Below are 24,812 nucleotides of genomic sequence, written 5' to 3' on the forward strand. Positions count from 1 at the left end.
ATATTGACTTCGGTGAAATGCTTAGATCCTGCAAAGCTGAAAATATATGTTGTCTCTGGCTAACACAGAGTTCAAGATCTTCAGGTCTGGTCTATGATAAAACAGCCCTGGGTACTAATCAGGGTTCTACTCTGGCAGGACATTTCTATTCCTCTGGCTGGGGCCCTCTTTCTCTCACTTTGCCCTGACAGTTTTCATTTGCTGTTTAGAAGAAACACAAATTCTCCCTTAGGAATCAGGTAAGTATATGAAAGAGATGAAAGAACTGGTTGAGCTCACAGATTCTTTATCTTTTCTACTTTTTTCTCTTTTCTATTTCTGTTTTCTATAAGCCAGGGTTTTTCTTCCCCCTGAACTCTTCCTTTCTCTTCCCTTCTTTGGGGAATAACTTCAGTTACTCCGTAAGCACCTCCTTTCTTTTTACTGTTTTCCTGAGTATATTTTCTTGAGCGTAAGACTGGATTTCTCCAGAATTTTCCTTGAGATGCTCCTAGCCCCTCCTAAGATGGTTGATTTTTCTTGGGTTAAACACCAATTAGGGTACCAAAAACACAGGGCAGTGGGAAGGGGGGAGAATTTTTTATTACAGAGAAATAGCATGGATGTGAATGGGCTTTCCTTCTAGCTGTCTCATGTTTAATACTTAATATTTTGCAGTTTGCCGTAGCTGTTTTTAATATTGGAGCAATTCTATTATACTCCGCCAGTGAGAAAACAGTATGTGTGACTCTGTGGTGTTCTTGTGTTTGCTTTGTTGATGGTGGTTAGTGTTCTTATTTTACCATGTGGATTTACATGTGCTACTTTTTGTTTCTCCAGAGGGAACACAGTTTATTACTAATATATAATTATTGTCTTTTCCTTTCTCTGTTTTCTCTTCCTTCTTTTTTTACGCTGTGGTTCTTGTGCAGGTCTTGTTCAGCGTTGCGTAATCATCCAGAAAGATGACAATGGATTTGGGCTGACGGTCAGTGGAGACAATCCAGTCTTCGTACAGTCTGTCAAAGAAGGCAAGGCATTTTAAAAAACAATTTATCACTCAGTAAACAGAGTAAGAATAGAAAAGCTTAAATAATGGCAATTGCCAAGAATACAATAATTACATAGATTGCAGGTCATGTGGACTGTTGTGCTAGATTCGTCTATCATGTCATAGTTACAGGAAGGAGTTTACTCCAGTTGATTTTTTTTTGTACTTGTTAGAAAGAAATCAGTTTTTATATAGTTTTAGAAATCTTGTGACTCCTTGGTCATGATACTTTATTGTCCACACAAAAGTTTCTGAAATTTCAGTTTTCCATGGCACCAGTGATATTTTGGCAAAGACAGATTAAAGAGATAGCTATGGCTTCAAAAATACCATTTATTTTCCCAAAACAACAATGATAATATTTTCTACTGCTGTTGCCATATATTGAATACTTCCTTTATGTTGGGTGCTATAATTTTGAGGTAGACAAATTTTTTTATCCCCATTTTATAGGTGATATTGAGGCTTAGAGTAAAAAAACATAAAATCAGTCCAAGGTCACACAACTAGTGAGTGGTAGAAGCAGGATTTGAATGTAAAGTCTGACTTTACAGCCTTTTTTCTTTTTTTTTTTTTGGAGATGGAGTCTCACTCTGTCACCAGACTGGAGTGCAGTGGCACAATCTAGGCTCACTGCAACCTCTGCCTCCTGGGTTAAAACAATTCTCCTGCCTCAGCCTGCCAAGCAGCTGGGACTACAGGCACGTGCCACCACACCCAGCTAATTTTTGTATTTTTAATAGAGACGGGGTTTTACCGTGTTGGCCAGGATGGTCTCGATCTCTTGACCTCGTGATCTGCCCTCCTCGGCCTCCCAAAGGACAGCCCATGTTTTTAACCAGTTTGTTATACTGTCCCTCTGTCAGGAAGATGATCAGTAAATGTAAATGAATCACATTTTAAGTAATTAATTTCTCATACAGATGGAGCAGCCATGCGGGCTGGAGTACAGACAGGTGATCGAATCATCAAGGTAAGGAAAAGGCTATTATAGAATTTACGGTAGGATTAAAAAACAACATATATTGGTCATATTATGATTTTTTTCACTTGGATTTTTATAAAAAGCATCATACTACTATGTGTGATAGATCTGTTGACTATACAAACTTATTTCATTTGTTTTAAAATTAATATTACCCTTTACTGAAGGACATAATAAAAGGATTGAAAATAATGGAGGAATATATGTTCTTGAGTAGGAGAGTAATTCAGTGTTGGAAAGATGATTTCTGTCTAGATTAGTCTGTTATTAAGCAATTCTCATCAAAGTACAAGTTGAACATTTCTAATCTGACACCTGAAATGCTCCCAACTCTGCGACTTTTTGAGTACCAACATGACACCATAAATGGAAAATTTCACACCTGACCTCATATGATGGGGTCACAGTCAAAAGTTGGTTTCAACAGGTACAGTAGCTTGAGCCTGCATTACCAGCTACTCAGGAGGCTGAGGTGGGAGGATTGCTTGAGTGCAGGAGTTGAGACTGCAGTGCACTTTGATCATACCTGAGAATAGCCACAGCACTTCGACCTGGGCAATATAGTGAGACCCTGTCTTTAAAAATAAATAAAACCAAACCAAAACAAAAAACTTGGTTTCCTGCACAAAAGTATTTAAAATGTATAAAATTACCTTCAGGCTATGTGTATAAGGTATATATGAAACATAAAAGGCTCATATTTAAACCTGGGTCTCATCCCCAAGATGTATCATTATGTATATACAAATATTCCAAACTTCAAAAAAATCCAAAACACTTCTTCTGGTACCAGGTATTTCAGATAAGCGATACCTGACCTGTATGCAAATAGAATTGTAGTGGTAGATGTCTATCTGATTATTCTTCCAGATGAGCTTTATAAAGATGTAAGAATCACTAAAGAAAAAAATATGTTATATGTATGTGTATGTATGAGAAGAGATGTATATGACTCTAATCTAGATATAGACCTACCAGTGGAACACAACAGAGAGACTAGAAATAGATTTTGAATTCAGATCAGTAGAGAAAGAATGGGTTAGTCAGTAATTATTCTTTAAATAATTGACTAATTTGATTACTTAAAATCAAATTATTACATAGGAAAACATACTATGAAAAATAATTTGGGAGAAATATTTGAAACGTGTCACAGACCAGATATCCTTAATTTTAAAGAACACTTTTAAATTATAAGAAAGGAATAAATATTCTAAAAGAAAAATGGGCAAAAAATTTTATCAGGCAATTACCTAAAGTGATTGAAATACACAACATATTAATGAGGATATGGCCAACCTCACTGATAACAAAGAAGAGGAAATTAAAATGATAGGTGAAAAATACATTTGGCTGTCAGAAAATTTAAAGATTGGTAATACACATTTAGTATAGTTTGGGTATGGTAAAATGACTATTCTCATGAGTTCGTTGTGAGTATAAATTAGGTAAAACCTGGGTATGGTAAAATGACTATTCTCATGAGTTCGTTGTGAGTATAAATTAGGTAAAACCTGTTTGGATGAAAGTCTGAATGTGTATCAAAAGCCTTTAAGAAAATATATAACATGTGACAAGCAATTTTGCTTTTAGGAACTTATCTGAGGAAATAAGTGTACAAATGTGAAGTCATGTGTACAGGGAAATTTGTACTGGCTTTATTACATAACTGTGCATAAACTGAGGGACAGAGAAATAAATTATATTTCATTTGCAGCTTTTGAGAAGAATGGATTAGGTCAGTGTGTATCTTTATTGAAAGATAGCTGCCGTACAGTGAAAAAAAAGTTTTATTTTTTTTTCCAGGAAAATGCCAGTTGTAATGTATGATGTTTATGTGTCTCTTTGGTGTGTGTATACTAGAAAAGTGTCTCCAAAATTAAATGTCATAGCTAACAGTAACTGTCTCATGGGGCAGGATGAGTATACTTGTACTTCTGTTTTTTACACTGATATATTTGAATTTTAGATAACTTGGATCAGAGAATTAATCAGAAAATTAATGTTAAATCCACGTTTGATAGTTTTGCCTTGATTGGTTTAATTCAGAATTGGGATAACATTTTCTACATTTAGCTGGTCTGAAAATTAATTTTCTTTGTGAAGATTAGATCATGGTTGAAAAACTAAAAGCAAATTGAATATTGTGGAAATACTTATTTTTAAAAATTATTTTTTATTATTAATTTTGACACATTGATGACTTGGTAATTAAAAGCAAAGAGATCTTTTCTATTTGTATGAGCCCTTCACTGTGAACGATTTGTATATCTGTTTCATGTTATGTTTTGTCATTTGTCATGGTGAATAAGTTGTAATGTTTTGTATGTCAAGGCCTTGGTTTATGTTTAAGTTCATTTTGTTGCTGAATATGCCCTGTAGAATCATGGTGTGAAAATGAATATTGAATCAAATACATAAATATTTTAATGTAATGTGATTACTATATTATATTGGTTATATTATGTATGATAATTCTTGAAGTCATTTTATCCATTGTCTCAATAGAATGTATCTGACATACACTACTTTCGTTTTCTTACAGGTGAATGGAACTCTGGTGACTCATTCAAATCATCTGGAGGTGGTGAAGCTAATCAAATGTAGGTGAATGTTATTCTTAGTTTCAATTGTTTTCTGAAACCCTTAAAGTAAGGATCAGCAAATTTCCTGTAATAGACCCAATAGTAAATATTTAGGCTATGTGGACTATATAGTCTACTACCGACTCTGTCGTTGTATCGTGAAAGCAGCCATAGACTATATGGAAATGAATGGGTGTGGCTGAGCGTCAGTAAAACTTTATTTGCCAAGTCTGTGATCCTGGTTTAGCCCCTTGGCTGGAGTTTGCTGATCCCTGCATTGAAGGAAAATCTGAGGTGAAAACTCTTAGCTTACTAATAGCTATCTTTTGTCAACTCCATTTATATGGTTGATTATAATATTCCTGTCATTCTTGGTAATATTTGATACATATATTTGAAAGAAATGCACGAGTCACCTGAGAGGAAGGAGGTTGAGAAATCAGACATATGGCCTGATGAGCTGAAATGGAGCTTTAAAAATCATCTAGCACAATCACTTTCCCTCAGATAAGTAAGTGATTATATAATCCAGAGTAGCGATCTTCTCTTGGAAATCTTTAGGGTTAAGAATTTGTGATCTTCAGGTTTGAGCGAATAGCCCACTTGGACTTAGTTCTCCGTGGAGAAACAGGCTTGAAGCAGTGGGAGTCTGCAGCTAACCTCCTATCACTTGCAGGGTCAAAGGTGGATTCACAAACCTCGAGCTGGCAGTGAGTTATGGGCAAGCCAGGCCTCAGCCTGGCCTCACAGGGCCTCAGTTTTCCCATCTGCACAGGGAGAAGGGAAGGTTCAATGGCCCTGTGAGCTTTGCTAGCAGGTGGTGATGGGGTGGGTCATCTGAATCTGAGTCAGGTGGAATCTTCCCCAGCCTGGGCTTTGGTTTCATTTTGTTGTTACCCTTTAACCTTACCTGCTTTCCAAGAGAGATTGTATGTTTTCTTGTTTTGTTTTGTTTTGTTTTTTAAGGGTAGGGTCTTGTAGAATGCAGTGGTGCAATTATAGCTCACTACAGCCTCCAACTTCTGGGTTCAAGTGATCCTCCCACCTTGTTTTTTGTTTTTTGTTTTGTTTTGTTTTTTTGGTAGAGACAGGGTTTTGCTATGTTCCCCAGGCTGCTGTCAAACTCCTGGGCTCACCCGTCTCAGCCTCCTAAAGCGCTGGGATTACAGGCATGAGCCACTATACCTGGCCAAGATTTTATATTTTCTAATTGCTTCACATATTGAATGGAAAATAGCATGACAGTTATAACAGAAGTAAAGAAAGTCACATCCACCACTTAAATATAACTTCCTTTTTCTTTGTTCTGGCCTGGTTTGGGCCGTATGTATTTGTTATTGTATCTCTTAAAAAAAAACAAAAGAGAGAGAGAGACTGCTTGAGCTGAATGAAAATTTTTTAAAAAAGGAATAAAAAAAGAATTTATGATCTTCTGCATCAAATTATTCCACAGTAAAGTAGACTAGAAATAAGAGATAGTTGTTTGTGATCAAGCAGAATCGCTACTGTTTTATTTAATTCTGTTTCTCTGTATTGGGTGGATGGACATCTTCAAAAGAAATTTAATAAACTAACTTTTTTCTTGGCCTTTTTACTGATATGTTAAGCAACTATGAAATTTTTTAAACTTTTTCATCAGAGTACCAGTGCTCCAAATGGTCACTTTGATCAGCGCTCTTAACTTTAGTTTAAAAGAGTGCAGTGATCAAAATTAGATCCCCATACTTGAATAAACTTGACCACTTATTTAATGAGAATGTGATTTATAAATTGTTATGTGCTGCATAAGTATGGTTTATGTTAATAAGTTTATGCCTGATGTCCATTGAGGTATATAAAAACATTTCTTTAGCTTTCTAGGTTATATTTTTTTGCTCATTCCAGTATAAATTTTACTTAAAAAATTAAATCCGGGGATTCTAGCAATAAATTACTTACCCAATAGTAAGGGCATAGCTAAAAACTTAAAGTAAAGCGTAAAAACCTCTGCATATCCAAAACAGATGTAAATTTGACATCCCTAAAGCCTGGGTGTATGTAACAGAGTTCCTGCATGTCCTACTTTCTAATGCGTATCCTGGATATAATAAAAGTGATATCAAATCAGCAGTTTAGAAACAGCTAAAGAAAGGAAGGGAAAAGCTAGGAAGCTATTATAAAAAAAAATACATAGGCAAGTGAAATATAATAGATGACTTTCTGATAGAGAGCAATAAGATTGAAGAGCCTTAGAAAGTGTTTATATGTAAAATTCCTCCAAATCATAACACTTGTGACTATTATACATAGCAAAACTAGTTTTTAGAACACCAAAACACTGTGAAATAATTGATAATGATTTCCATGGGAGGGTTAAATTGGGAGACAAGTGTGAAATACATTTAAAAGTTCTATTGAAATATCTAAGAAAAAAGTTTTGCCATATCTATTACTGACTCTGATTATGGTGATTTTTTTTTTTTTTTTTTTTTTTTTTTGAGATGAAGTCTTGTTCTGTCACCCAGGCTGGAGTGCAGTGGCACAATCTCGGCTCACTGCAACCTCCGCCTCCCAGGTTCAAGCGATTCTCCTGCCTCAGCTTCCCTAGTAGCTGAGACTACAGGCATGTGCCACCACACCCGGCTAATTTTTTGTATTTTTAGTAGAGACGGGGTTTCACCATGTTAGCGAGGCTGGTCTTGATCTCCTGAACTCGTGATCTGCCCACCTCAGCCTCCCAAAGTACTGGGATTACAGGCATGAGCCACCACGCCCGGCCTGATTGTGGTGATTTTTGCTGTCTAGATTCCTGCCCCCCACAATATGTCTAATGAATTCCTGTCCATTCCTCCAAATATTTTCTGCTAAAATTTGCTACTTATTATTGATTGTGTTTTTCCCTGTTATTGTGGAATATTTTTTGGTCATACTCATTTTGTAAAGTTAATTAAAAATTGCATTTTATATTCTAGCATATTCACTAAACCCTGCCTAGTTAGTATCATCTTAAAATATGAAGATCTAGGCCAGGTGCTGTGTCTCACACCTCTAATCCTAGCACCTTGGGAGGCCAAGGCGGGCGGATCGCTTGAGCTCAGGAGTTTAAGACCAGCCTGGGCAACATGGCGAAACCCTATCTTTAAAAAAAAAATCGCAGCTACTTGTAGGGGCTGAGGAGGGAGGATTGCTTGAACCCAGGAAGTCGAGGCTGCAGCGAGCTGAGATCATGCCGCTGCACTCCAGCCTGGGTGACAAAGTGAGACCCTAATTAAAAAAAAAAAAGAAGATTTAAAAAATTTACATTTAAGAAATTAATTAAACATAGCCACTAGTAGATGGTTGATTTTAACACTCCTCTAAATAAAGAAAATATATTCTTGGAGTTATAAATTTTATTTGCTTTTAAGTAATATCTGATCTTACTAGTAGTAACTTGCTATCTGAAAACAGCATCATTCTTTTGGATTTTTAGGGCAGTCATAAAAGAGAAATGACAAATTAGGTTTTTTTCTGTGGAAACATGATTAGCAGATGATGGGACAGTCTTATAGAACTGGATCTTTTAGAACTATCGAAGATTTAGTAGTAAAATGGTATAAAAAGTTTCTTGACAATGTTATTTTCCCTTCCCTTCCCTTTTTCCATCTCCCCACCCCAAGCTGGTTCCTATGTAGCTCTCACTGTTCAGGGACGCCCACCTGGGTCGCCCCAGATTCCACTTGCCGACTCTGAAGTAGAGCCATCAGTCATTGGACATATGTCTCCCATCATGACATCTCCTCATTCACCTGGAGCATCTGGGAATATGGAGAGAATCACTAGTCCTGTGCTCATGGGGGTAAGAATGGGGAAATTTCTTAAGTGCCCAGTCTTATAAGGATGTGTTTACTTTATATGGAGAGTTTTCAAGTATTCGGCTGATGAACTAATTAAATTTAAGATTTTAGAAAATGACTTACTAATATAAAAATTACATAATAGGAATGATTAGAATATTGTCATAGCAGATTTAATTTAACAAGTGTTAAACACCTGTCATATGTAAAAACAATGTGCCACCCACAAAAATATAGTTAAGGTACTCTATGTTCAAGATTATAGTCATCTTAGAATGTGTACTTTTAGGAGGGCATGGATTTTTGTTTATTTTATTTACTGTTATGTTTCCAGTACCTGAAATATTGCTTAGCATCTAGAAGGTGCTTAACAAAGCTTTGTTGATTGAGATTAAATCAAGAGTATACAAGTAACTATAATACAAGGCAGAATGTAGACATTATGAGGGCAAAAAAATACTAAGTTCTATGAGGATTCAAAGGAGGCAGAAAGCACATAGAAGAAGAACAATAAATGGAAGGAGCCAAGAAAGCATCAAATATTGCGGAGAAGTAGCTAGGATTTTTGTTTGGTTGGTGCCTGTTAAGGATGTGCGTAGTGGGAGATGAACTTGAAAATAGTAGGTTGACTATATATTTTGAAAAGTCACATCTCCCAAGCTAATTTACATATAACTAGATAAGCAGTAAGAATCCATTCAATGTTTCTTTTTAAGCAAAAGAGTACATGATTATCCTAGGATTATAGGAAGACCAATTTGGTAAAACATTATAGGGTTGTGAAACAAGGAGGGATGATGGGTGATGAATTAGGGAGCTGTCTTCATATTTCAGGTAAGAGGTACTGGGAGTTTGAACTATGCATGGGGATCGATAGTAAAGATCCAAATGAGGGAAAGTAAAAGATACTGTTCTTATACTAAGACAGCTTCATTTCTCCAATATCAATATTTAGTGTTCTCATGAATCCAGTTTAGTAAAAATGAAATAGAAGGGCAGACATTTCCTTGTAGTTTCTTATAAGTGTCATGTCTAAAAGCCTGTCCACATAACCCAGAAATAAAAACCTAATAGGTATCAGTAACTGGAGCCGACGCAGAACTTTGTATGCTACATTTTCTCTATTTATTTTAGCTTCATTTTCTCTATACTGGTTGTTGTTTGTTTTTTATCTTTTTCTTTTCTAGGAGGAAAACAATGTGGTTCATAACCAGAAAGTAGAAATTCTGAGAAAAATGTTACAGAAAGAACAGGAACGGCTACAGGTATTAAATGAGAAGTAGGGCTGTTTACAGGCCAATAAAAACGTGAGTGGGCATGGTTGAGTTGGTGTTTATCATAGTCACAATCAAGCAGCATTGTAACCAATGCCATTAGTTATATTATTGATTAAGAATGGACTATTTCTGTATCTTTTTTACATAAGTAATTAATTCTGAAAATATTTTTATAACTTTTCAGTTATTGCAGGAAGATTACAACCGAACACCTGCCCAAAGATTGCTAAAAGAGATCCAAGAGGCCAAGAAACACATTCCTCAGCTGCAAGAGCAGTTATCCAAAGCCACAGGCTCTGCTCAGGTAGCATCACTATTACAAGTGCTACCCAACTTTTTGCAGGAGAATTTTCTTCTGGGAATGTGTCAGAGAATGTTGCAGTTGCCTTTTTTAAAGTTATTTTTCTAGCGTAGGACAACAGGATGTCCTGTTAAGGATGTTACAGAAGTAATGATTAACAAAAATAAATGTGGGCGTCTGATTGTTTGCTTGCTCATGAGATCACATTTCTTTGTTCCATAATAATTTAAAAAAGAATTGAGTGCTTTTGCTTTGATGTGACAAACTACTAAAGTGTATTTAAATATATATATATTTATGTTTTTTGTGGTTCATTCTGCCATCTTAAAACAGAATGGCAGTTGATATGTTTTTAAATAGGAATTTAAGATTTTAAAACAACAGGCATTGAGCTAAATATATGGACAAGCATTTTCTTATTTAATCTGCATAACATCTCTGAGGTTACTTATGGTTGTTTTCCTCCAGTTTACGTGTATACTTATAGAGAGTTAGAGAGATTAAATGACTTGTCTGAGGTCATATAGCTGCAAAGTAATAGAACTGGAATTCAAACCCAGTCTGAGGATTTAAAAGCACATTCATACTTTTAATGAGTATATTTTTATTGTAATTTAAAAATAGATTTCAGTAGAATTTGCTGTATAGTTATAAGCTATAGAGATAATGGTCTCATAAGAAAAAAAAAGCTGAGCATTTATATGTTAACCAGACTTATATTCTGTAATATTCAGATTTGGGATATGCAAAGCACCTTGTACTTCATCTTAAAGCAAAGTAGATAAATTGCCTGTACATTTAAAATAGGTAAAAGATGTTTATTTATCACTATTCCCGAGTTAAGTCTGAAGGGAAGGCTGCATATTCGCAAAAGAATTCTTTGAGATCATCTAGCCTAATCTGCTTACTTTCTGATTTAAAAAAATTATGTTATAATTGAGAAACCTAGGGTCTAAACTGGTTAAATCACCTGTACAAGGCCATACAGTATGTAAGGTCCCCTGACATCCTGGTTTAGTGTACTTTTCCTTCCATTGTTTTTTTCATTACCTTCAGTCCCACTAGTGATGTCACATTTTGAGTGTTACACCTCAGTAATGTTGACAGTTTTATGTTATTACTAGGCAAATATAATATTCTTATCCTGTTTGGACGCAATCTAAATGCTTATAACCTGGCCAGGCGCGGTGGCTCACACCTGTAATCACAGCACTTTGGGAGGCCGAGTCGGGCAGATCATCTGAGGTCAGGAGTTTGAGACCATCCTGGCCAACATCGTGAAACTCTGACTCTACTAAAAACAAAAAAATTAGCCAAGCTTGGTGGTGCGTGCCTGTAATCCCAGCTACTCAGGAGGCTGAGGCAGGAGAATGGCTTGAACCATGGAGGCGGAGGTTGCAGTGAGCCGAGATCCTGCCACTGCGCTCCAGCCTGGGTGACAGAGCAAGACTCCATCTCAAATTAAATAAATAAATAAATGCTTTTAACCTGATCTAAATGCTTATAATAATTTATGTTATAGCATTATGTCCCAGAATTGGCCATTGATTGACACTCTGACGCATTGGAAGGTAGTTAACAAGAAACTATAGGGTAATAACCTTTATTAATGGGCAGACAATATAAATTATATAAATTAATAAACCATTTTACCTTTTTGCTATATTTAGAAGTTTGAACTTATATTCTTTTTACCAAAATATCAGTTGCCCTGTCTTTAAGGTCATGACATTTTAGAATACCGGAATTAGTAGTTATTTATGGATTTTACTTGTACAATTTTAAACATACTTGAGCATATCAGAATGTCCAACTTTTAGTAGTCTCCATGTAGATTGTAGTACCACTATTTCTTTATGCAGCAAGTAATGAAAGTTTTCTTTTATGTGTTTGTGTGTGTATGTTTTTTCTTTAATCTGTTTTAGGATGGAGCTGTAGTTACACCCTCCAGACCTTTAGGGGACACCCTAACAGTCAGTGAGGCAGAAACAGATCCTGGAGATGGACTGGGCAGGACTGACTGTAGCAGTGGAGATGCTTCTCGGCCCAGTAGTGACAATGCAGATGTAAGCATTCAGTTTTCTAAATCTTTTTTCTTCTGTATTCTTCTTTACAGCCCCTTTCTAGATTTGATTTTAAGTGATGTGAATTAGAGGTGTCTTAGCACTTTTTACCATCCCCATTTTTAATGTACCAATTTGATAAACAGAAATCTGGATACTGTTGTATATAAGCTTTTAATTCCAGAGTTCACTTTTTCCCTCGAACACCCATTGCCAACTGTTTCTTTTACAGGGATGGAATTTCCCAGCAGGCATCTTGTTCGTGGGTAGAGAAGTTACTAATGCCAGTGCATTCTTACTGAACCAAGAGACCAACTGTTGATATCTTTAAGAGCATGTTAATATTCCATTTGTGGTCAGAGTGACTCAGTCTTGAATCATGGGGCACTTTGCCATTACCAAGAGGAAAAACCTTAGTCCTGTTAGATAGGCTTCAGTTAATAGCCCAGGTTTAGTAACAGCACTTTCTTGGTTAACCCAGAAACTGCCAGATGAACATGAGTATCTGTTAAGATGATAATAAAACATTTTAAGCTGAATATGATGTAACACCATAGGTATATGAATACTTAAAAGCCAAGTTCAGTATTACTTACTCAGCAATACTTTGTAAATTGTATGCAGTGGTAGGAATAATGACTTAAATGTAGATCACCCTCTTTAAAAGTGATGAGGGAAGAAGTCTGAACGAATGTTTTGTAATTGTGGGTCATGAAATCAATTTTGTGGGTTGTATTTCTTTTTAAAAAAAGAATAGGAAATACAGTGTTTTGCATATAGAAGAGGTGTCACTTCTTGGGACTTTTGTTACACCTACACACATCTACTATTTAACAATGTGAAGTTTCTCTCTTATTGAAGGTTGTTGTTGGGGGATTGTTTTGTTTTGTTGTTTTTTTAAAAAGGAAGCCATGGTCTAAGCCATCATTTAGGCTATCTCTTGAGGCTTAGGCCCAATGACCCAGTTCCTCATGCAAAAAACAAACTGAGGATTTGTGGGTTTTTTTGTTTTGTTTTTAAGATAGTGATAAGAGTCTTGTGATTGGGTTAGCTAAAGGTTTTAATGGAAAATTTCAATTTGGGCCCAAGGAAAAAATGGTAGTCACTAATATTTGTTGGGTATGTATCCCATACACAGTGATAAGGTTTTATGTTCCTTAGTTAATTCTCAAAACAGCCTTATGAAGTAGTACTGTTGTTACTGTAACTTTACAAGAGAAAAAATTGAGGCCAAAGGGAGTTAACTAACTTTCCAAACTTATTCAGGCAATAGGTGATCTACTTCCACCTAGCTCCAAAATACCAGTAATCTAAATATAAACAAAAGCGCTGAGGTATGAAAATGCATAACATTTTGAGAGAGCAGTGAGAATTTTAGGGCAACTTGGCATGTTAGGGTTATAGATGGAATGGCTAGAGATTATCTTAGAAGCCAAATCATGAGTCCAGGTTATAAAGGGCTTCAACTTGTTCTATCAGTACATACGTACATACTGCTTTTGGGAATGCTTCTCGTACTCTTCTTTTTGTTTTAGTGCTCGTCTCCTCGCTGTTTTCATGGCTTGTCCCTACCATGAGATGGGAAGTTCCTTGAGAGCAGAGGGACTGTCTTGTCTGACTTTATGTTTCCAAAATGTAGCAAATTGTAGGCATTCAGAGCAAATGATATGAATGAGAAATTTGAATTTTATCTTTTATTTAGAGGAATGTTACAATAAAACATGTGACTTAGAAATATAACCTTATAAAAGAGCGAATTGTTGGCTGGGCGCGGTGGATCACACCTGTAATCCCAGCACTTTGGGAGGCCGAGGCAGGCCAGTCACAAGGTCAGGAGTTCAAAACCAGCCTGGCCAACATAGTGAAACCCTGTCTCTACTAAAAATACAAAAAAAAATTAACTGGGTGTGGTGACACACGCCTGTAATCTCAGCTACTCCGGAGTCTGTGGCAGGAGAATTGCTTGAACCAGGGAGGCAGAGGTTGCAGTGAGCCAAGATCGCGCCACTGCACTCCAGCGTGGGTGACAGAGCAAGACTCCATCTCTGGGGTGGGTAAAAATAAAAGAGTGAATTGTTTAGTATAGAAATAGGCATTCCAATCAATTAAGACTGTTTGACATGTAATTGATACTTAGTATTTGAATACACGAAATCAATGAATAAAGTGGGCTTTATCTTGCATGCAGAAGAGAGACACCATCAGAAACACATCTGTGGAAAATGATTTGGAGTAAAGAGGGAGATGTGTAAGAAAAGAAGACTGCTTGGCTTAATAGGAACTTTAACAAATGTGTGCTGAATGGATAATAGTTAGCATTTATTCAATACCTACTTTGTGCCAGAGGTTGTACCCAATGCCTTACAGATACTCTTTTTTAACACTCATAATAATCTTAAAAAAGCAGTATCACCATTTCATAGATGAGGAAACTGAGGCCAAATAAATAAATGAATATTGTGGAAATCCGAGTGAGAAATGATAAAGTCCAAGCTAGGCTATCTTCTGAACACGTAACACACAGGTTTAATTTCTACAAGTGTCTGTTTGAGGCTAAAGATGTGTTGCTTTTAGCTTATGGATTGCCATGTTTGTTTCAATTGTATTGTAAGTATGGAGGAACCAGTCTGCTTTGGTTGTTGTTGTTGTTTTAACAGTACTTTGAGTTGCTGTTTTACATTTTATCTTTTGAATCAGTGCTTTTAACTTTTTTCATTGTCTTCTCATTTTTATAAAATAATTTCCGGGTGGTGTTTGTGAAAGTTCCCTGCTTTTGCTTACCTTGGAGAAGGCTTTAAAGAATGCCCTGATACCCAGTTCTCACAAGAGAAGCAACTTGGTAACAAATCATCATCTAAAATTCAGAGCATCTATCATTTTGATTTTCAGTTTGTGAGTGATATTTTTGAAAAATTATTTATTTTGGAAAATTTTTAAACATATTCAAAAGTAAAGACTAACATAATCCTCTTCAGGTCCCTGAGAACCTAGTCTCAGCAGTTTTGTTTGTACCCCCTCTTCGTCACATCCTCCAAACACCAGATTAAAGTAAATCCAAGGCATTAGTTTATTAATATGTCTCTCTCTAAGAGATAAGAAGTTTTTAAAATATAGCTATAATAGTCTTATTAAATCCTAAGAATTAATATTTTCTCAATACACAATTTTATTACTTTGTTTTATAATGATCTTTTTACAGTTTATTTGATTCACGATCCAGTCAAGGCTTTCATATTGCCATTGGTTGATAAGTCATTTTAAGTCTTTATAACTTATAATAGTTTCCTTCTTTTTTTTCCTTGGGCATTTGTTGTCGTTGTTGTTAAAGAAATTGGGTCATATGTTCAGTAAAACAATCCATTTTCTAATTATATTTTCATGATGTCGTATGACATGTTCCTTTATCTGGATTTTCTTAAAACTCCTAGTTAAATCTGCAAGTCTTGATCACATTAGATTTGATAGTTGTTATTTGGAATAATTCATAGATGATACTGTGTACATCTTACTATATCACATCAGGATGTGAATGGCTGTCTTACTGTGGTTGTAAGCTTAAGGTGTTTAGGTGATATATCAACATGATTTCCTTTCCTTCATTATAACATTCCCTATCAAGCTTTTTTTTTTTTTTTTTTTTTTTTGAGATGGAGTCTCGCTTTGCTGCCCAGGCTGGAGTGCAGTGACACAATCTCAGCTCACTGCAACCTCTGCCTCCCGGGTTCATGCCATTATCCTGCCTCAGCCTTCCGAGTAGCTGGGACTACAGGTGTCTGCTACCACGCCTGGCTAATTTTTTTTGTATTTTTAGTAGAGACGGGGTTTCACCATGTTAGCCAGGATGGTCTCGATCTCCTGACCTCGTGATCCACCCGCCTCGGCCTCCCAAAGTGCCGGGATTATAGGCGTGATCCACCGCACCCGGCCCCCAAGCTTTTATGAAATGTTTTCACATGCCATTTATGATCAAAATGCCTAGATCCATTGTTTAATTCAGAGTTTCAAAAGGATATTATTATAATTTTGTCATTATTTCTGTATTTATTACATGGAGTTATGTTACAAAAAATGATTTCCCTTACTAGCTAATAGGTTACCCTAAAATATAGCTTATGCAGAAAATGTAGGGTGAATACTTCTCTTGATTCTTTTCAGAAGAGTCTTTTCAGGAGAGATGATACTCTTACAAACTCCAAAGGTGACAAGTGGGAAGGGTATATGTGTGTAATATTTTGAACTCATAGATTTCAGTATGAGTTACTCTTTTCTTTTGTTGGTGGGAGCCCCCTCAAATTTTCTCCTGTGTTCTTTTGACATGCCCCTCCAATATCTTTGACAGCTTTCTTGCTTTTTGTGACAGAATTATTCTAATCCTTTATATATCTTGTCCAAGACCTGAAAGTCATTCATTTCTCCAAGGTGGGGCATACATTTGAAACTGCTATTTTCTCTTGGTAACAGAAATATCTTGTGATACCACCAAGATATCTTGGTATATGCATAGGTAAAATGTATCTTCCCTATTGACACTCGTTAGGTCTCTGGTTCCTCATTTTTGTTGCTCTAAAGAATGTCTCCCATTGCTTTGGGGTGTTCCTCATCTCCACAAAGTGAGTTTCTATGTCTCATATAGTTTATATTTTATACAGAAGTTCTCAGTATTTGTGGACAGCATCTGTGGATTCAGCCAACCATGGATCAAAATATTCAGGGATAGAAATGCATCTGTACTGAATATGCACAGACTTTTTTCCTAGTCATTATCCCCTAGACAATACAGTATAACAACTATTTATACAGCATTTATACTGTATTAGGTATTATAAGTAATCTAGAGATGATTTAAAATATATAGAAGATTTGCATATGCAAATACTATACCATTTTATGTCAGGGACTTGAGTATCCATTCCCCCACAAACACTGAAGAACAACTGTATTAGGTATTATATAATACCATATAAATGTATTAAAATCCACCTTTCACATGAAGGGAGTAACAGAATAGTAGAAGCTTAATTGTACTCATAAGTAGGGCAAAATGCTTTTACCTTGGATAGAAAGGATAGTTTGAGAAGGTAAGGATTAAGGAAGATAAATAAAGAGAGTTTGATTTTGACATAATGAGTTTGAGGTATGCAGTATATCTAGTTATTTGGTAGAAAAGTAACCTCCAGGCCTGGAGATTAGGTAAAATTGTTTTGTTGATTCTGTATTGTTTATCAACATAAAATTGAAAAGGTGAGAGAGTAAGTGACTTGCCAAAGTAAGGAAAAAGTAGCAGAACCAAGTATTTTATGAAAGATATTTAGTAGTTGTAAATACAAATATGAAATTCAGAACAATTTTTTTTCACACTCTTTTCCCTCATCTCCTCTTGGTGTGCCTATTGAAATGAACTGAAGATCTTATTTTTTTTTCATTAGAGTCCCAAGAGTGGCCCAAAAGAGAGGATTTATCTAGAGGAAAACCCAGAGAAAAGTGAAACAATTCAGGACACTGTGAGTATGAAATCCATGCAATGATAGTGCTGTCTTTGGCTTTCCTTATACTTAAAGTATGGTATAGACACATCTGATGTTTACATATTTTATTTTTTATTTTTTGGAAAAAAAATTAAAATTTATTAAAGAAGCTTAATAAAGATTTGAATAAGTCAAGAGATATTCCATGGTTTGTAAGTATTCTTAGGTTCCTTAGTATTTGTCGTGGTGGTAACATGAAATGTACTAGTTTAACCATTTTTAAGTGTACAGTGGCATTAAGTATATTCACATTGTTGTGCGACCATCACTGCCAACCATCTTCTCCAACTGCAACTCGGTACCCGGTAAACACTAAGTCTACATTTCCCCCTTCCCCCTAGCCCCTGGCAGCCACCATTCTACTTTCTGTCTCTATGAATTTGACTACTTTAGATACTCATGTAAAAAGAATGATACAATGTTTGTCCATTCATGACTGGCTTCTCTCACTTAGCATATGTCTTCAGCTTTCATCCATGTTGTAGCATGTGTCAGAATTTCTCTCCTTTTTGAGACCAAATAATATTCATGACATGTGTATACACCACATTTTGTTTATCTGTCCGTTTGTCAGTGGGTACTTAGGTTGCTTCCACTTTTTGCTATTGTGAATATGCTGCCTTGCCTTCAGTTTTTGTGGGTGTTCATCAAGAAGAAGAATTGTTTGATCTTACATATTCTTAATTGCATGCTTTTAAGCACTCTGATTTTATTTTCTAATTGCATTTATTTACAGTTTTGTAGTAAAAGATACAACAGCATCTTGTAATGTTTTTATTGTCAGCAACATAAGGACTATTGAAAAATCAGAGACATCAAATCAGTTATATAATCAAAATTGTCTGACTACTGCTCTAAACTAATTTATGTTGTTTCACCTAATTTCTTTTTTTAAATTTTTTAATTTTTTCTTTTTTTAGAGAGGGAGTTTTGCCATGTTGGCCAGGCTGTTCTCAAACTCCTGACCTCAGGTGATCCACCCACCTCGGCCTCCCAAAGTGCTGGGATTATAGGCATGAGCCACAGTGCCCGGCCAGTTTCACCTGATTTCTTTTTTTTGGAATATTAAAGCCTTGAGGTTAAAGAAAATAATAAGAGTTGTTAAAAGGCAGAATTGTGTTTAGGAGACTCATTATGTAGTGTTGCAACACTAGGAGGAAAAACTACAGGTACATATTATTCACTCAGTTTAAAACTTGTGGATCTGTTTATACAACTTCAGCTATAACCACTATAACTGCTGTGCAAATGACTCTCAAATCATAGGCCCACCCTTCTTTGCTGAACTCCATCCAGATCTTGCACTGTTAAACTGCTGTTAGATTTAAGCCAAACTCATTTTTTTCCTATTTCTTCCAAAATTTTTATTCCCCAATCCTATATGGTCTTTAATTTTAGTACTTATGGTCTTTAGACATCTCTATGTATGTATGTATTTGTGTATGTATATATGTATGAATGAGACAGGGTCTTACTCTGTTGCCCAAGCTGCAGTACAGAGGTTAACTGTAACCTCCAACTCCTGGGCTCAAACTATGCACCCACTTTAGCCTCCCAAGTAGCTAAGACTATAGACACACGCCACCACGCCTGGCTAATTTATTTTGGTTTTTTTAGAGATGGGTCTCGTTGTTTTTCCCAGGCTGGTTTCAAACTCCTGGCCTCAAGTGATCCTCCCTCCTTGACCTCCCAAAGTGCTGCGATTACAGGCCTGAGCTACCATGCCCAGCACCCATGTTTATTATTTTATATATTAATGCCTCTGTACTGCCGTTTTTGTGCTGAATCCAACTTTGTGAGTTGACAAATGGAGGAGCTATTGCGTGGGGAACTATCTGACAATCTACAATTTATTCTTAGAATTTTGTTATCTTTGTTTCTATAGCAGCGTTTGTGAGATTACTCGATGATTTTAGAGCATTATATCAGTGATTTTTCAACCAAGAGTGATTATGCCTCCGTGGACATTTGACAAATGTCTGGAAACGTTTTTGATGTCTAGGACTGGGAGGCTGCAACTGGCATCTGGTGGGTGCATAGAGGTCAGGGATGCTGCTAAATGTCTTAGAATGCACGGGCTGGCCCCTACAGCCAAGAACTCTCTGGCCCAAAATGTCAACAGTGCCACAGTTGAGAAACCCTGCATTATACATTTATGAAAATTAATTAAAAATGAAAAAATAGAGTTCGATGATAGCCTTCAATTATGTATCATTAATGGAAATCTTGGGTTAGTACTTCTCAGGTATATTAACCTCTCTGCTAACTTTGTCTTATCATTTCTGCTCTTATTTTTCCTTTCTCCTATTGTCTTCATTCACTTTTTCTTTAATTTTTTAATTGTAACCATTTATGTAAGCCAACTTTATTTTTTTCTGTAAGAAGTTTTAAGTATGTATGAATTAATAAAAGAATATACAGAAGTGTACAGAAAGTGTTAGAGTCAGATAACCAAGTGTATAGTGAGCAAAGGATATTTACTGTTTCCAAGGGGAATGGTTTTTTTCCCTCCCAAAAAAAACTCATTGTTGTGGTCTTTTTCTCTGCCAGAGTGGTTCATGGCCTTGAAAATTTGTGAACCCCTACTTTGAAAATAAAGTACTTCAAAGGAAATAAACGAAAAGAAATCTCACTATTTAAGTGAAGCATGTCTTTTTGATGGATTGGCTTTATTCTTTTTCTAAATCTGACCACCAGATAATTTTTCTGTTTCTTTTCCCTGAATGTTGCCAGGACACTCAATCACTTGTCGGAAGTCCCTCAACCCGTATAGCACCTCATATTATTGGAGCAGAAGATGATGATTTTGGTACTGAACATGAACAGGTGATGACTTTTTTCTTTCTAAAAAATAAATTGTTACTTTTCTGCAATGTCTGATTTGTTGCAAAAATGAGCACTTTCTGAAGATTAAGATAACATTTGTAAGGATTTGAAGCTAAGTCTTAGAACCAATAGCTCCTTGGGTTAATTGCTTATTTTAGCTTTGACCAACAGAAATGACCTTGCTTTTAAAGCCAGTGAGAGGTCATTAATTTATATTTAAGTACTTCATTTTATTGGGGTTGAGTGTGTTTCTTAAAATAGTATTTTTTTTTTAAATTTCAAATCCCAGTTCATTGGTGCTATAAAGGAATATGATTAGCTAGATTCTTGTCCTTGTATCCTGTGATCTTGCTAAATTCACTGATTATTTCTTGGTGCTTTTAAAAATAAGTCTTTTGGAGTTTTTTACATAGATAAATATGTTGTCTATAGTTTTTATTTCCTTATTTTCAAGCTGTTTATCTTTTATTTCTTGTTCTTGCCTTTATTGCACTGGCTAGGACTTCCAGTATGAGGTTGAATCAGAGTGACAAGACATGCTTGCCTTATTCCTGATATTAGGGAGAAAACACTCAGTCTTTCATCATTAAGTATGATGTTAGCTATAAGTATTTTTTAGAGGCTCTTTATAAGGTTAAGGGTTATTAGGTTAAGGAATACTCCTGGTTTGCTGAGATCTTTTATCATCACTGGATGTTGAATTTTGTTGAATGAGATTATTATGTGGTTTTTCTGATTGTCTATTAATATGGTAAGTTATGTTGATTGATATTAGAATATTAAACTAGTCTCGCATTCCTGGAATGAACCCCAGTTGGTCATGATGTGTTATCCCTTTTATATATTGTCGATTTCAATTTGCCATATTTTACTGAGGATTTTTTACATCTTTGTTGATGAGGGATATTGATGTGTTGTTTTTCTTTTTGTAATACCTTTGTCTGGTTTGATAGTTGGGGGTAATGCTGGTCTTTAGAATGATTTGGGAATGAAAATTGTGATGCTAGTTTACATTATTATTGTTTTCTGTGTTCAGTATATTTAGGGATTACACAAATATTTTAGGATTTGTCTTACTTAAAATCATACAACTTCATGTCCCACCATTTCTGCAATTAGCCCAGAAGAAAAGGATAAACAGCTATTTTATGATTGGGCAAAAAGCCTTCCACTGCATTTCTAGAAATGTTGTTAGACTGTTTTTTACATACTGATTTGTATACATCCGAGCTACTTGATAATCGTCTCCTAAATTTCCATTCTCTCAAAGTGGTCTTTTTTCTAACCTATCCCCAAGAGGTGGTTAATGCTCAGAGAAAGAGATTCCATAGCTTCTGTTGCTAATAAATTTTAGTGAAGTTTTTTAGATCTTGAATTTTTGTAGGGAGATCAAAGTGAAATTTGGATAGCTATGTTCAATTGAGCCTACTTTGCATTTAGTATTTGTATGTTGGAGTTACTGATGCATAATCATTTCTTCCTCTAGATCAATGGACAGTGCAGCTGTTTCCAGAGCATTGAATTACTAAAATCTCGCCCGGCTCATTTGGCTGTTTTCTTACACCATGTAGTTTCACAATTTGACCCTGCAACTTTGGTAATATATTTTACAATCTAGCAGATTCAGAGTTCTTCTGTTGATTCATATGCCATAGAACTTTTCCTGTCTATACGACGAGTGGGCAGACTTCTTTCAGTTTTCCATATAAAGACAGATACGAAAGATAATTAAAACATTATTTTTAAAGACTTGGTTATATAGTAATAACTACATTGTTTATGGTGACCTACCTGTTCCAGACATTCCTACTCAATGATGGCGTAGCAAATTACATTTTTCATGGTTCCTCATTTTGTCTTTTTCATTCGTTTCTCCACTGCAGCTCTGTTATCTCTATTCAGACCTGTATAAACATACCAATTCGAAAGAAACTCGTCGCATCTTCCTTGAGTTTCATCAATTCTTTCTAGATCGATCAGCAGTAAGTTGCCAAGTTAATGTTGTAATCTTTGCCTTAGTACATGGAATTATTGTCCTCCTGCTTCCTATCTTCCCTCCCATGTTTTTGGATTTTACTGTGCTTTCTCACACCTGTATTATATTTCAATTATCGATTACTCTAGACTTTTTTTTTTTATCATTTCTAAAGTAGTTTAGGCATATGAATTCTCACAGTAGGTTTTAGGGGATTTTATATATATATATTATATATATATATATACACACACGCACACACACACACACACACATATATATATTTGTGTTTTTTGCATGTGCATAATTAGAGTGAGGAAATGAAAAAGGGAATACATATATATTAAGACTCACGGAATAATACTTGAATAACTGAACTCTGGGTGGCCTCTTTGAAGTTTGGAGGCATAATTTTAACTGAAAAGTGGCAGGAAAGATTTCACTTACACTGAAATAAATGATGATAATGTTATATTTTGTCATTAAAAGTGTTAATAAGGTTTTTAAAGTAGTAAGTTTTATTATTAGTCTTGTTATGGCTAAATAGCACCTAGCCCTTAATGCATCCTGGATAATCATGCCACAGGTCCCTGGTCCTTTCACATTTGCAGTTCCCTTAGATGACTGCTTCATGCTTTTTCCCTCCTAAAACCTCCATCACTTCCTTTCCTAGTCCTTTCTCAGCTGATAACCTTGACCTTGTTGTTTCTCTGAGAAATTTAAAGTATATGGAAGATAACTTCTACCAGATGTATCATCTGCCTCCGTTATACCATACCATGTACTCTACTCTTTCTCCTGATGCTATGGAGTGACTGTCCGTCTTTTTTTTTTTTTTTTGGGGACAGAGTCTTACTCTGTTGCCCAGGCTGAAGTACAGTGGCACAATTGCACCTCACTGGAAGCTCTGCCTCCTGGGCTCAAGTGATCCTCCTGCCTCAGCCTCCCAAGTAGCTGGGACTACAGGTGCACACCATCATGCCTGGCTAATTTTTGTATTTTGTAGAGTTGGGGTTTCGCCATGTTGCCCAGGCTGGTCTTCAACTCCTAGGCTCAAGCAATCTGCCTGCTTCATCCTCTCAAAGTGCTGCGATTACACGCATGAGCCACTGCACCTGGCCTCGATTGTCCATCGTTTATCCAAGGCCAGCTCTGCTCCAGTTTACAGTGTATTTCCTTATACCTACTCAAAGACCTTACTCCAACAATTATCCTCCCTTCTCCTGCATCATCGGTTTTATATTTTCTACAGATAATCATTCACATTAGTGTGCAAATGTTGTTATTTTCCCTTTCTAAAAACAAACACACATTTTGGCTCTACTTCTCCCTCCAACTCCTGCACCATTTTCTTTGTATGCCTTTGCAAAATTGTCTATACACTTTCACATTCAATTACCTGCTCAGTGACTTTCCTAACCAACCTACTTAAAATCTCAACGCTTTCACTTTGTCACTTTTTCTATTATTTTTGTCCATAAAACTTTTATTTAGTTAGTTAGTTTATACAGTCAGTCTTCTGTACCTGCAGCTTCCACGGATTCAACCAACCATGGTTGAAAATATTCAAGGAAAAAAACAAAAGCCAATACCACAATAAAAAATGAAACAATTTTTTTAAAATATAGTGTAACAACTATTTGCGTAGCGTTTACATTGTATTAGGTATTATAAGTAATCTAGAGATTTAAAGTATACAGCAAGATGTGCATAGGTTATATGCAAATACAATGCCATTTTGTATAAGGGACTTGAGAGTTCGCTGATTTTAGTATCCATGGGGGTTCCTAGAACTGGTACCCCATGTGAATATCAAGGGATGACTATATTCCTACTCTTCTACCCTGAATATAAGTTTTGTTAGGCCAGATATTTTTGTTCTGTTTGTTCACTGCTGTGTCCCTAACACTGAACAGTTCCTGGGACATAGCGGGGTCACTTAGGTATGTGTTAAATGAATTAGTGTTCTGATCCTACGCCCATTGTTTAAAATATTGTGTTATTTTTATTAAAATAGTTTACTTTCCTAAAAAAATGACAATATATTGAAGCATGTTTGAATTTTGCATTTCTTAAGAGGGCACCAAGCTAAGTCAAAACGTTACATTTTGCTACACATGATCTATATATCAATATTAAAGTATAAGACGAATCCTTACACTTTGATTGATTAATTTGCTAATTATACTTTTATGCTACAGCTCACATTTATTTCATATAAATACCATCATACACAAATGAGCTTTTATTACTTTTTTGCACTTGAGCTAGAAAAGCTTTTAAGAAAGTTGATTTGAGCTACTGCCTGTCAAAGAGAAAGTTTTAAAATCCATTTAACTTTTCTTCAAATGAATATAAAGAGATCTTACAATTTTTGGCGGTGACTTATTTTCAAATTTAAAACTTCAGATCTTATAGGACGTGTTTGAA

At 35.7% G+C, this 24,812-nt stretch overlaps 1 protein-coding gene across 6 annotated transcripts in view; it reads left to right on the forward strand.

Moving 5' to 3' along the window:
- The window catches only part of ARHGEF12 (Rho guanine nucleotide exchange factor 12), a 154,298-nt gene that overhangs the window by 83,854 nt on the left and 45,632 nt on the right, over positions 1-24,812 (forward strand). For 4 of the 6 annotated variants that reach the window (XM_002822591.6, XM_009247166.4, XM_063728237.1 and 1 more), the window contains 11 exons: positions 912-1,010; positions 1,954-2,003; positions 4,561-4,618; positions 8,239-8,417; positions 9,603-9,680; positions 9,877-9,996; positions 11,919-12,059; positions 17,483-17,557; positions 20,315-20,407; positions 21,894-22,004; positions 22,291-22,389. In XM_002822591.6, coding sequence (XP_002822637.2) covers positions 912-1,010; positions 1,954-2,003; positions 4,561-4,618; positions 8,239-8,417; positions 9,603-9,680; positions 9,877-9,996; positions 11,919-12,059; positions 17,483-17,557; positions 20,315-20,407; positions 21,894-22,004; positions 22,291-22,389 — 1,103 coding nt within the window. The remainder of the gene's footprint in view (positions 1-911; positions 1,011-1,953; positions 2,004-4,560; positions 4,619-8,238; positions 8,418-9,602; positions 9,681-9,876; positions 9,997-11,918; positions 12,060-17,482; positions 17,558-20,314; positions 20,408-21,893; positions 22,005-22,290; positions 22,390-24,812) is intronic. The other 2 variants (XM_009247168.4, XM_063728235.1) reach the window with 1 other exon arrangement.

Source organism: Pongo abelii, chromosome 9 (assembly GCF_028885655.2).
Source record: "Pongo abelii isolate AG06213 chromosome 9, NHGRI_mPonAbe1-v2.0_pri, whole genome shotgun sequence".
NCBI classification, from domain to species: domain Eukaryota; kingdom Metazoa; phylum Chordata; class Mammalia; order Primates; family Hominidae; genus Pongo; species Pongo abelii.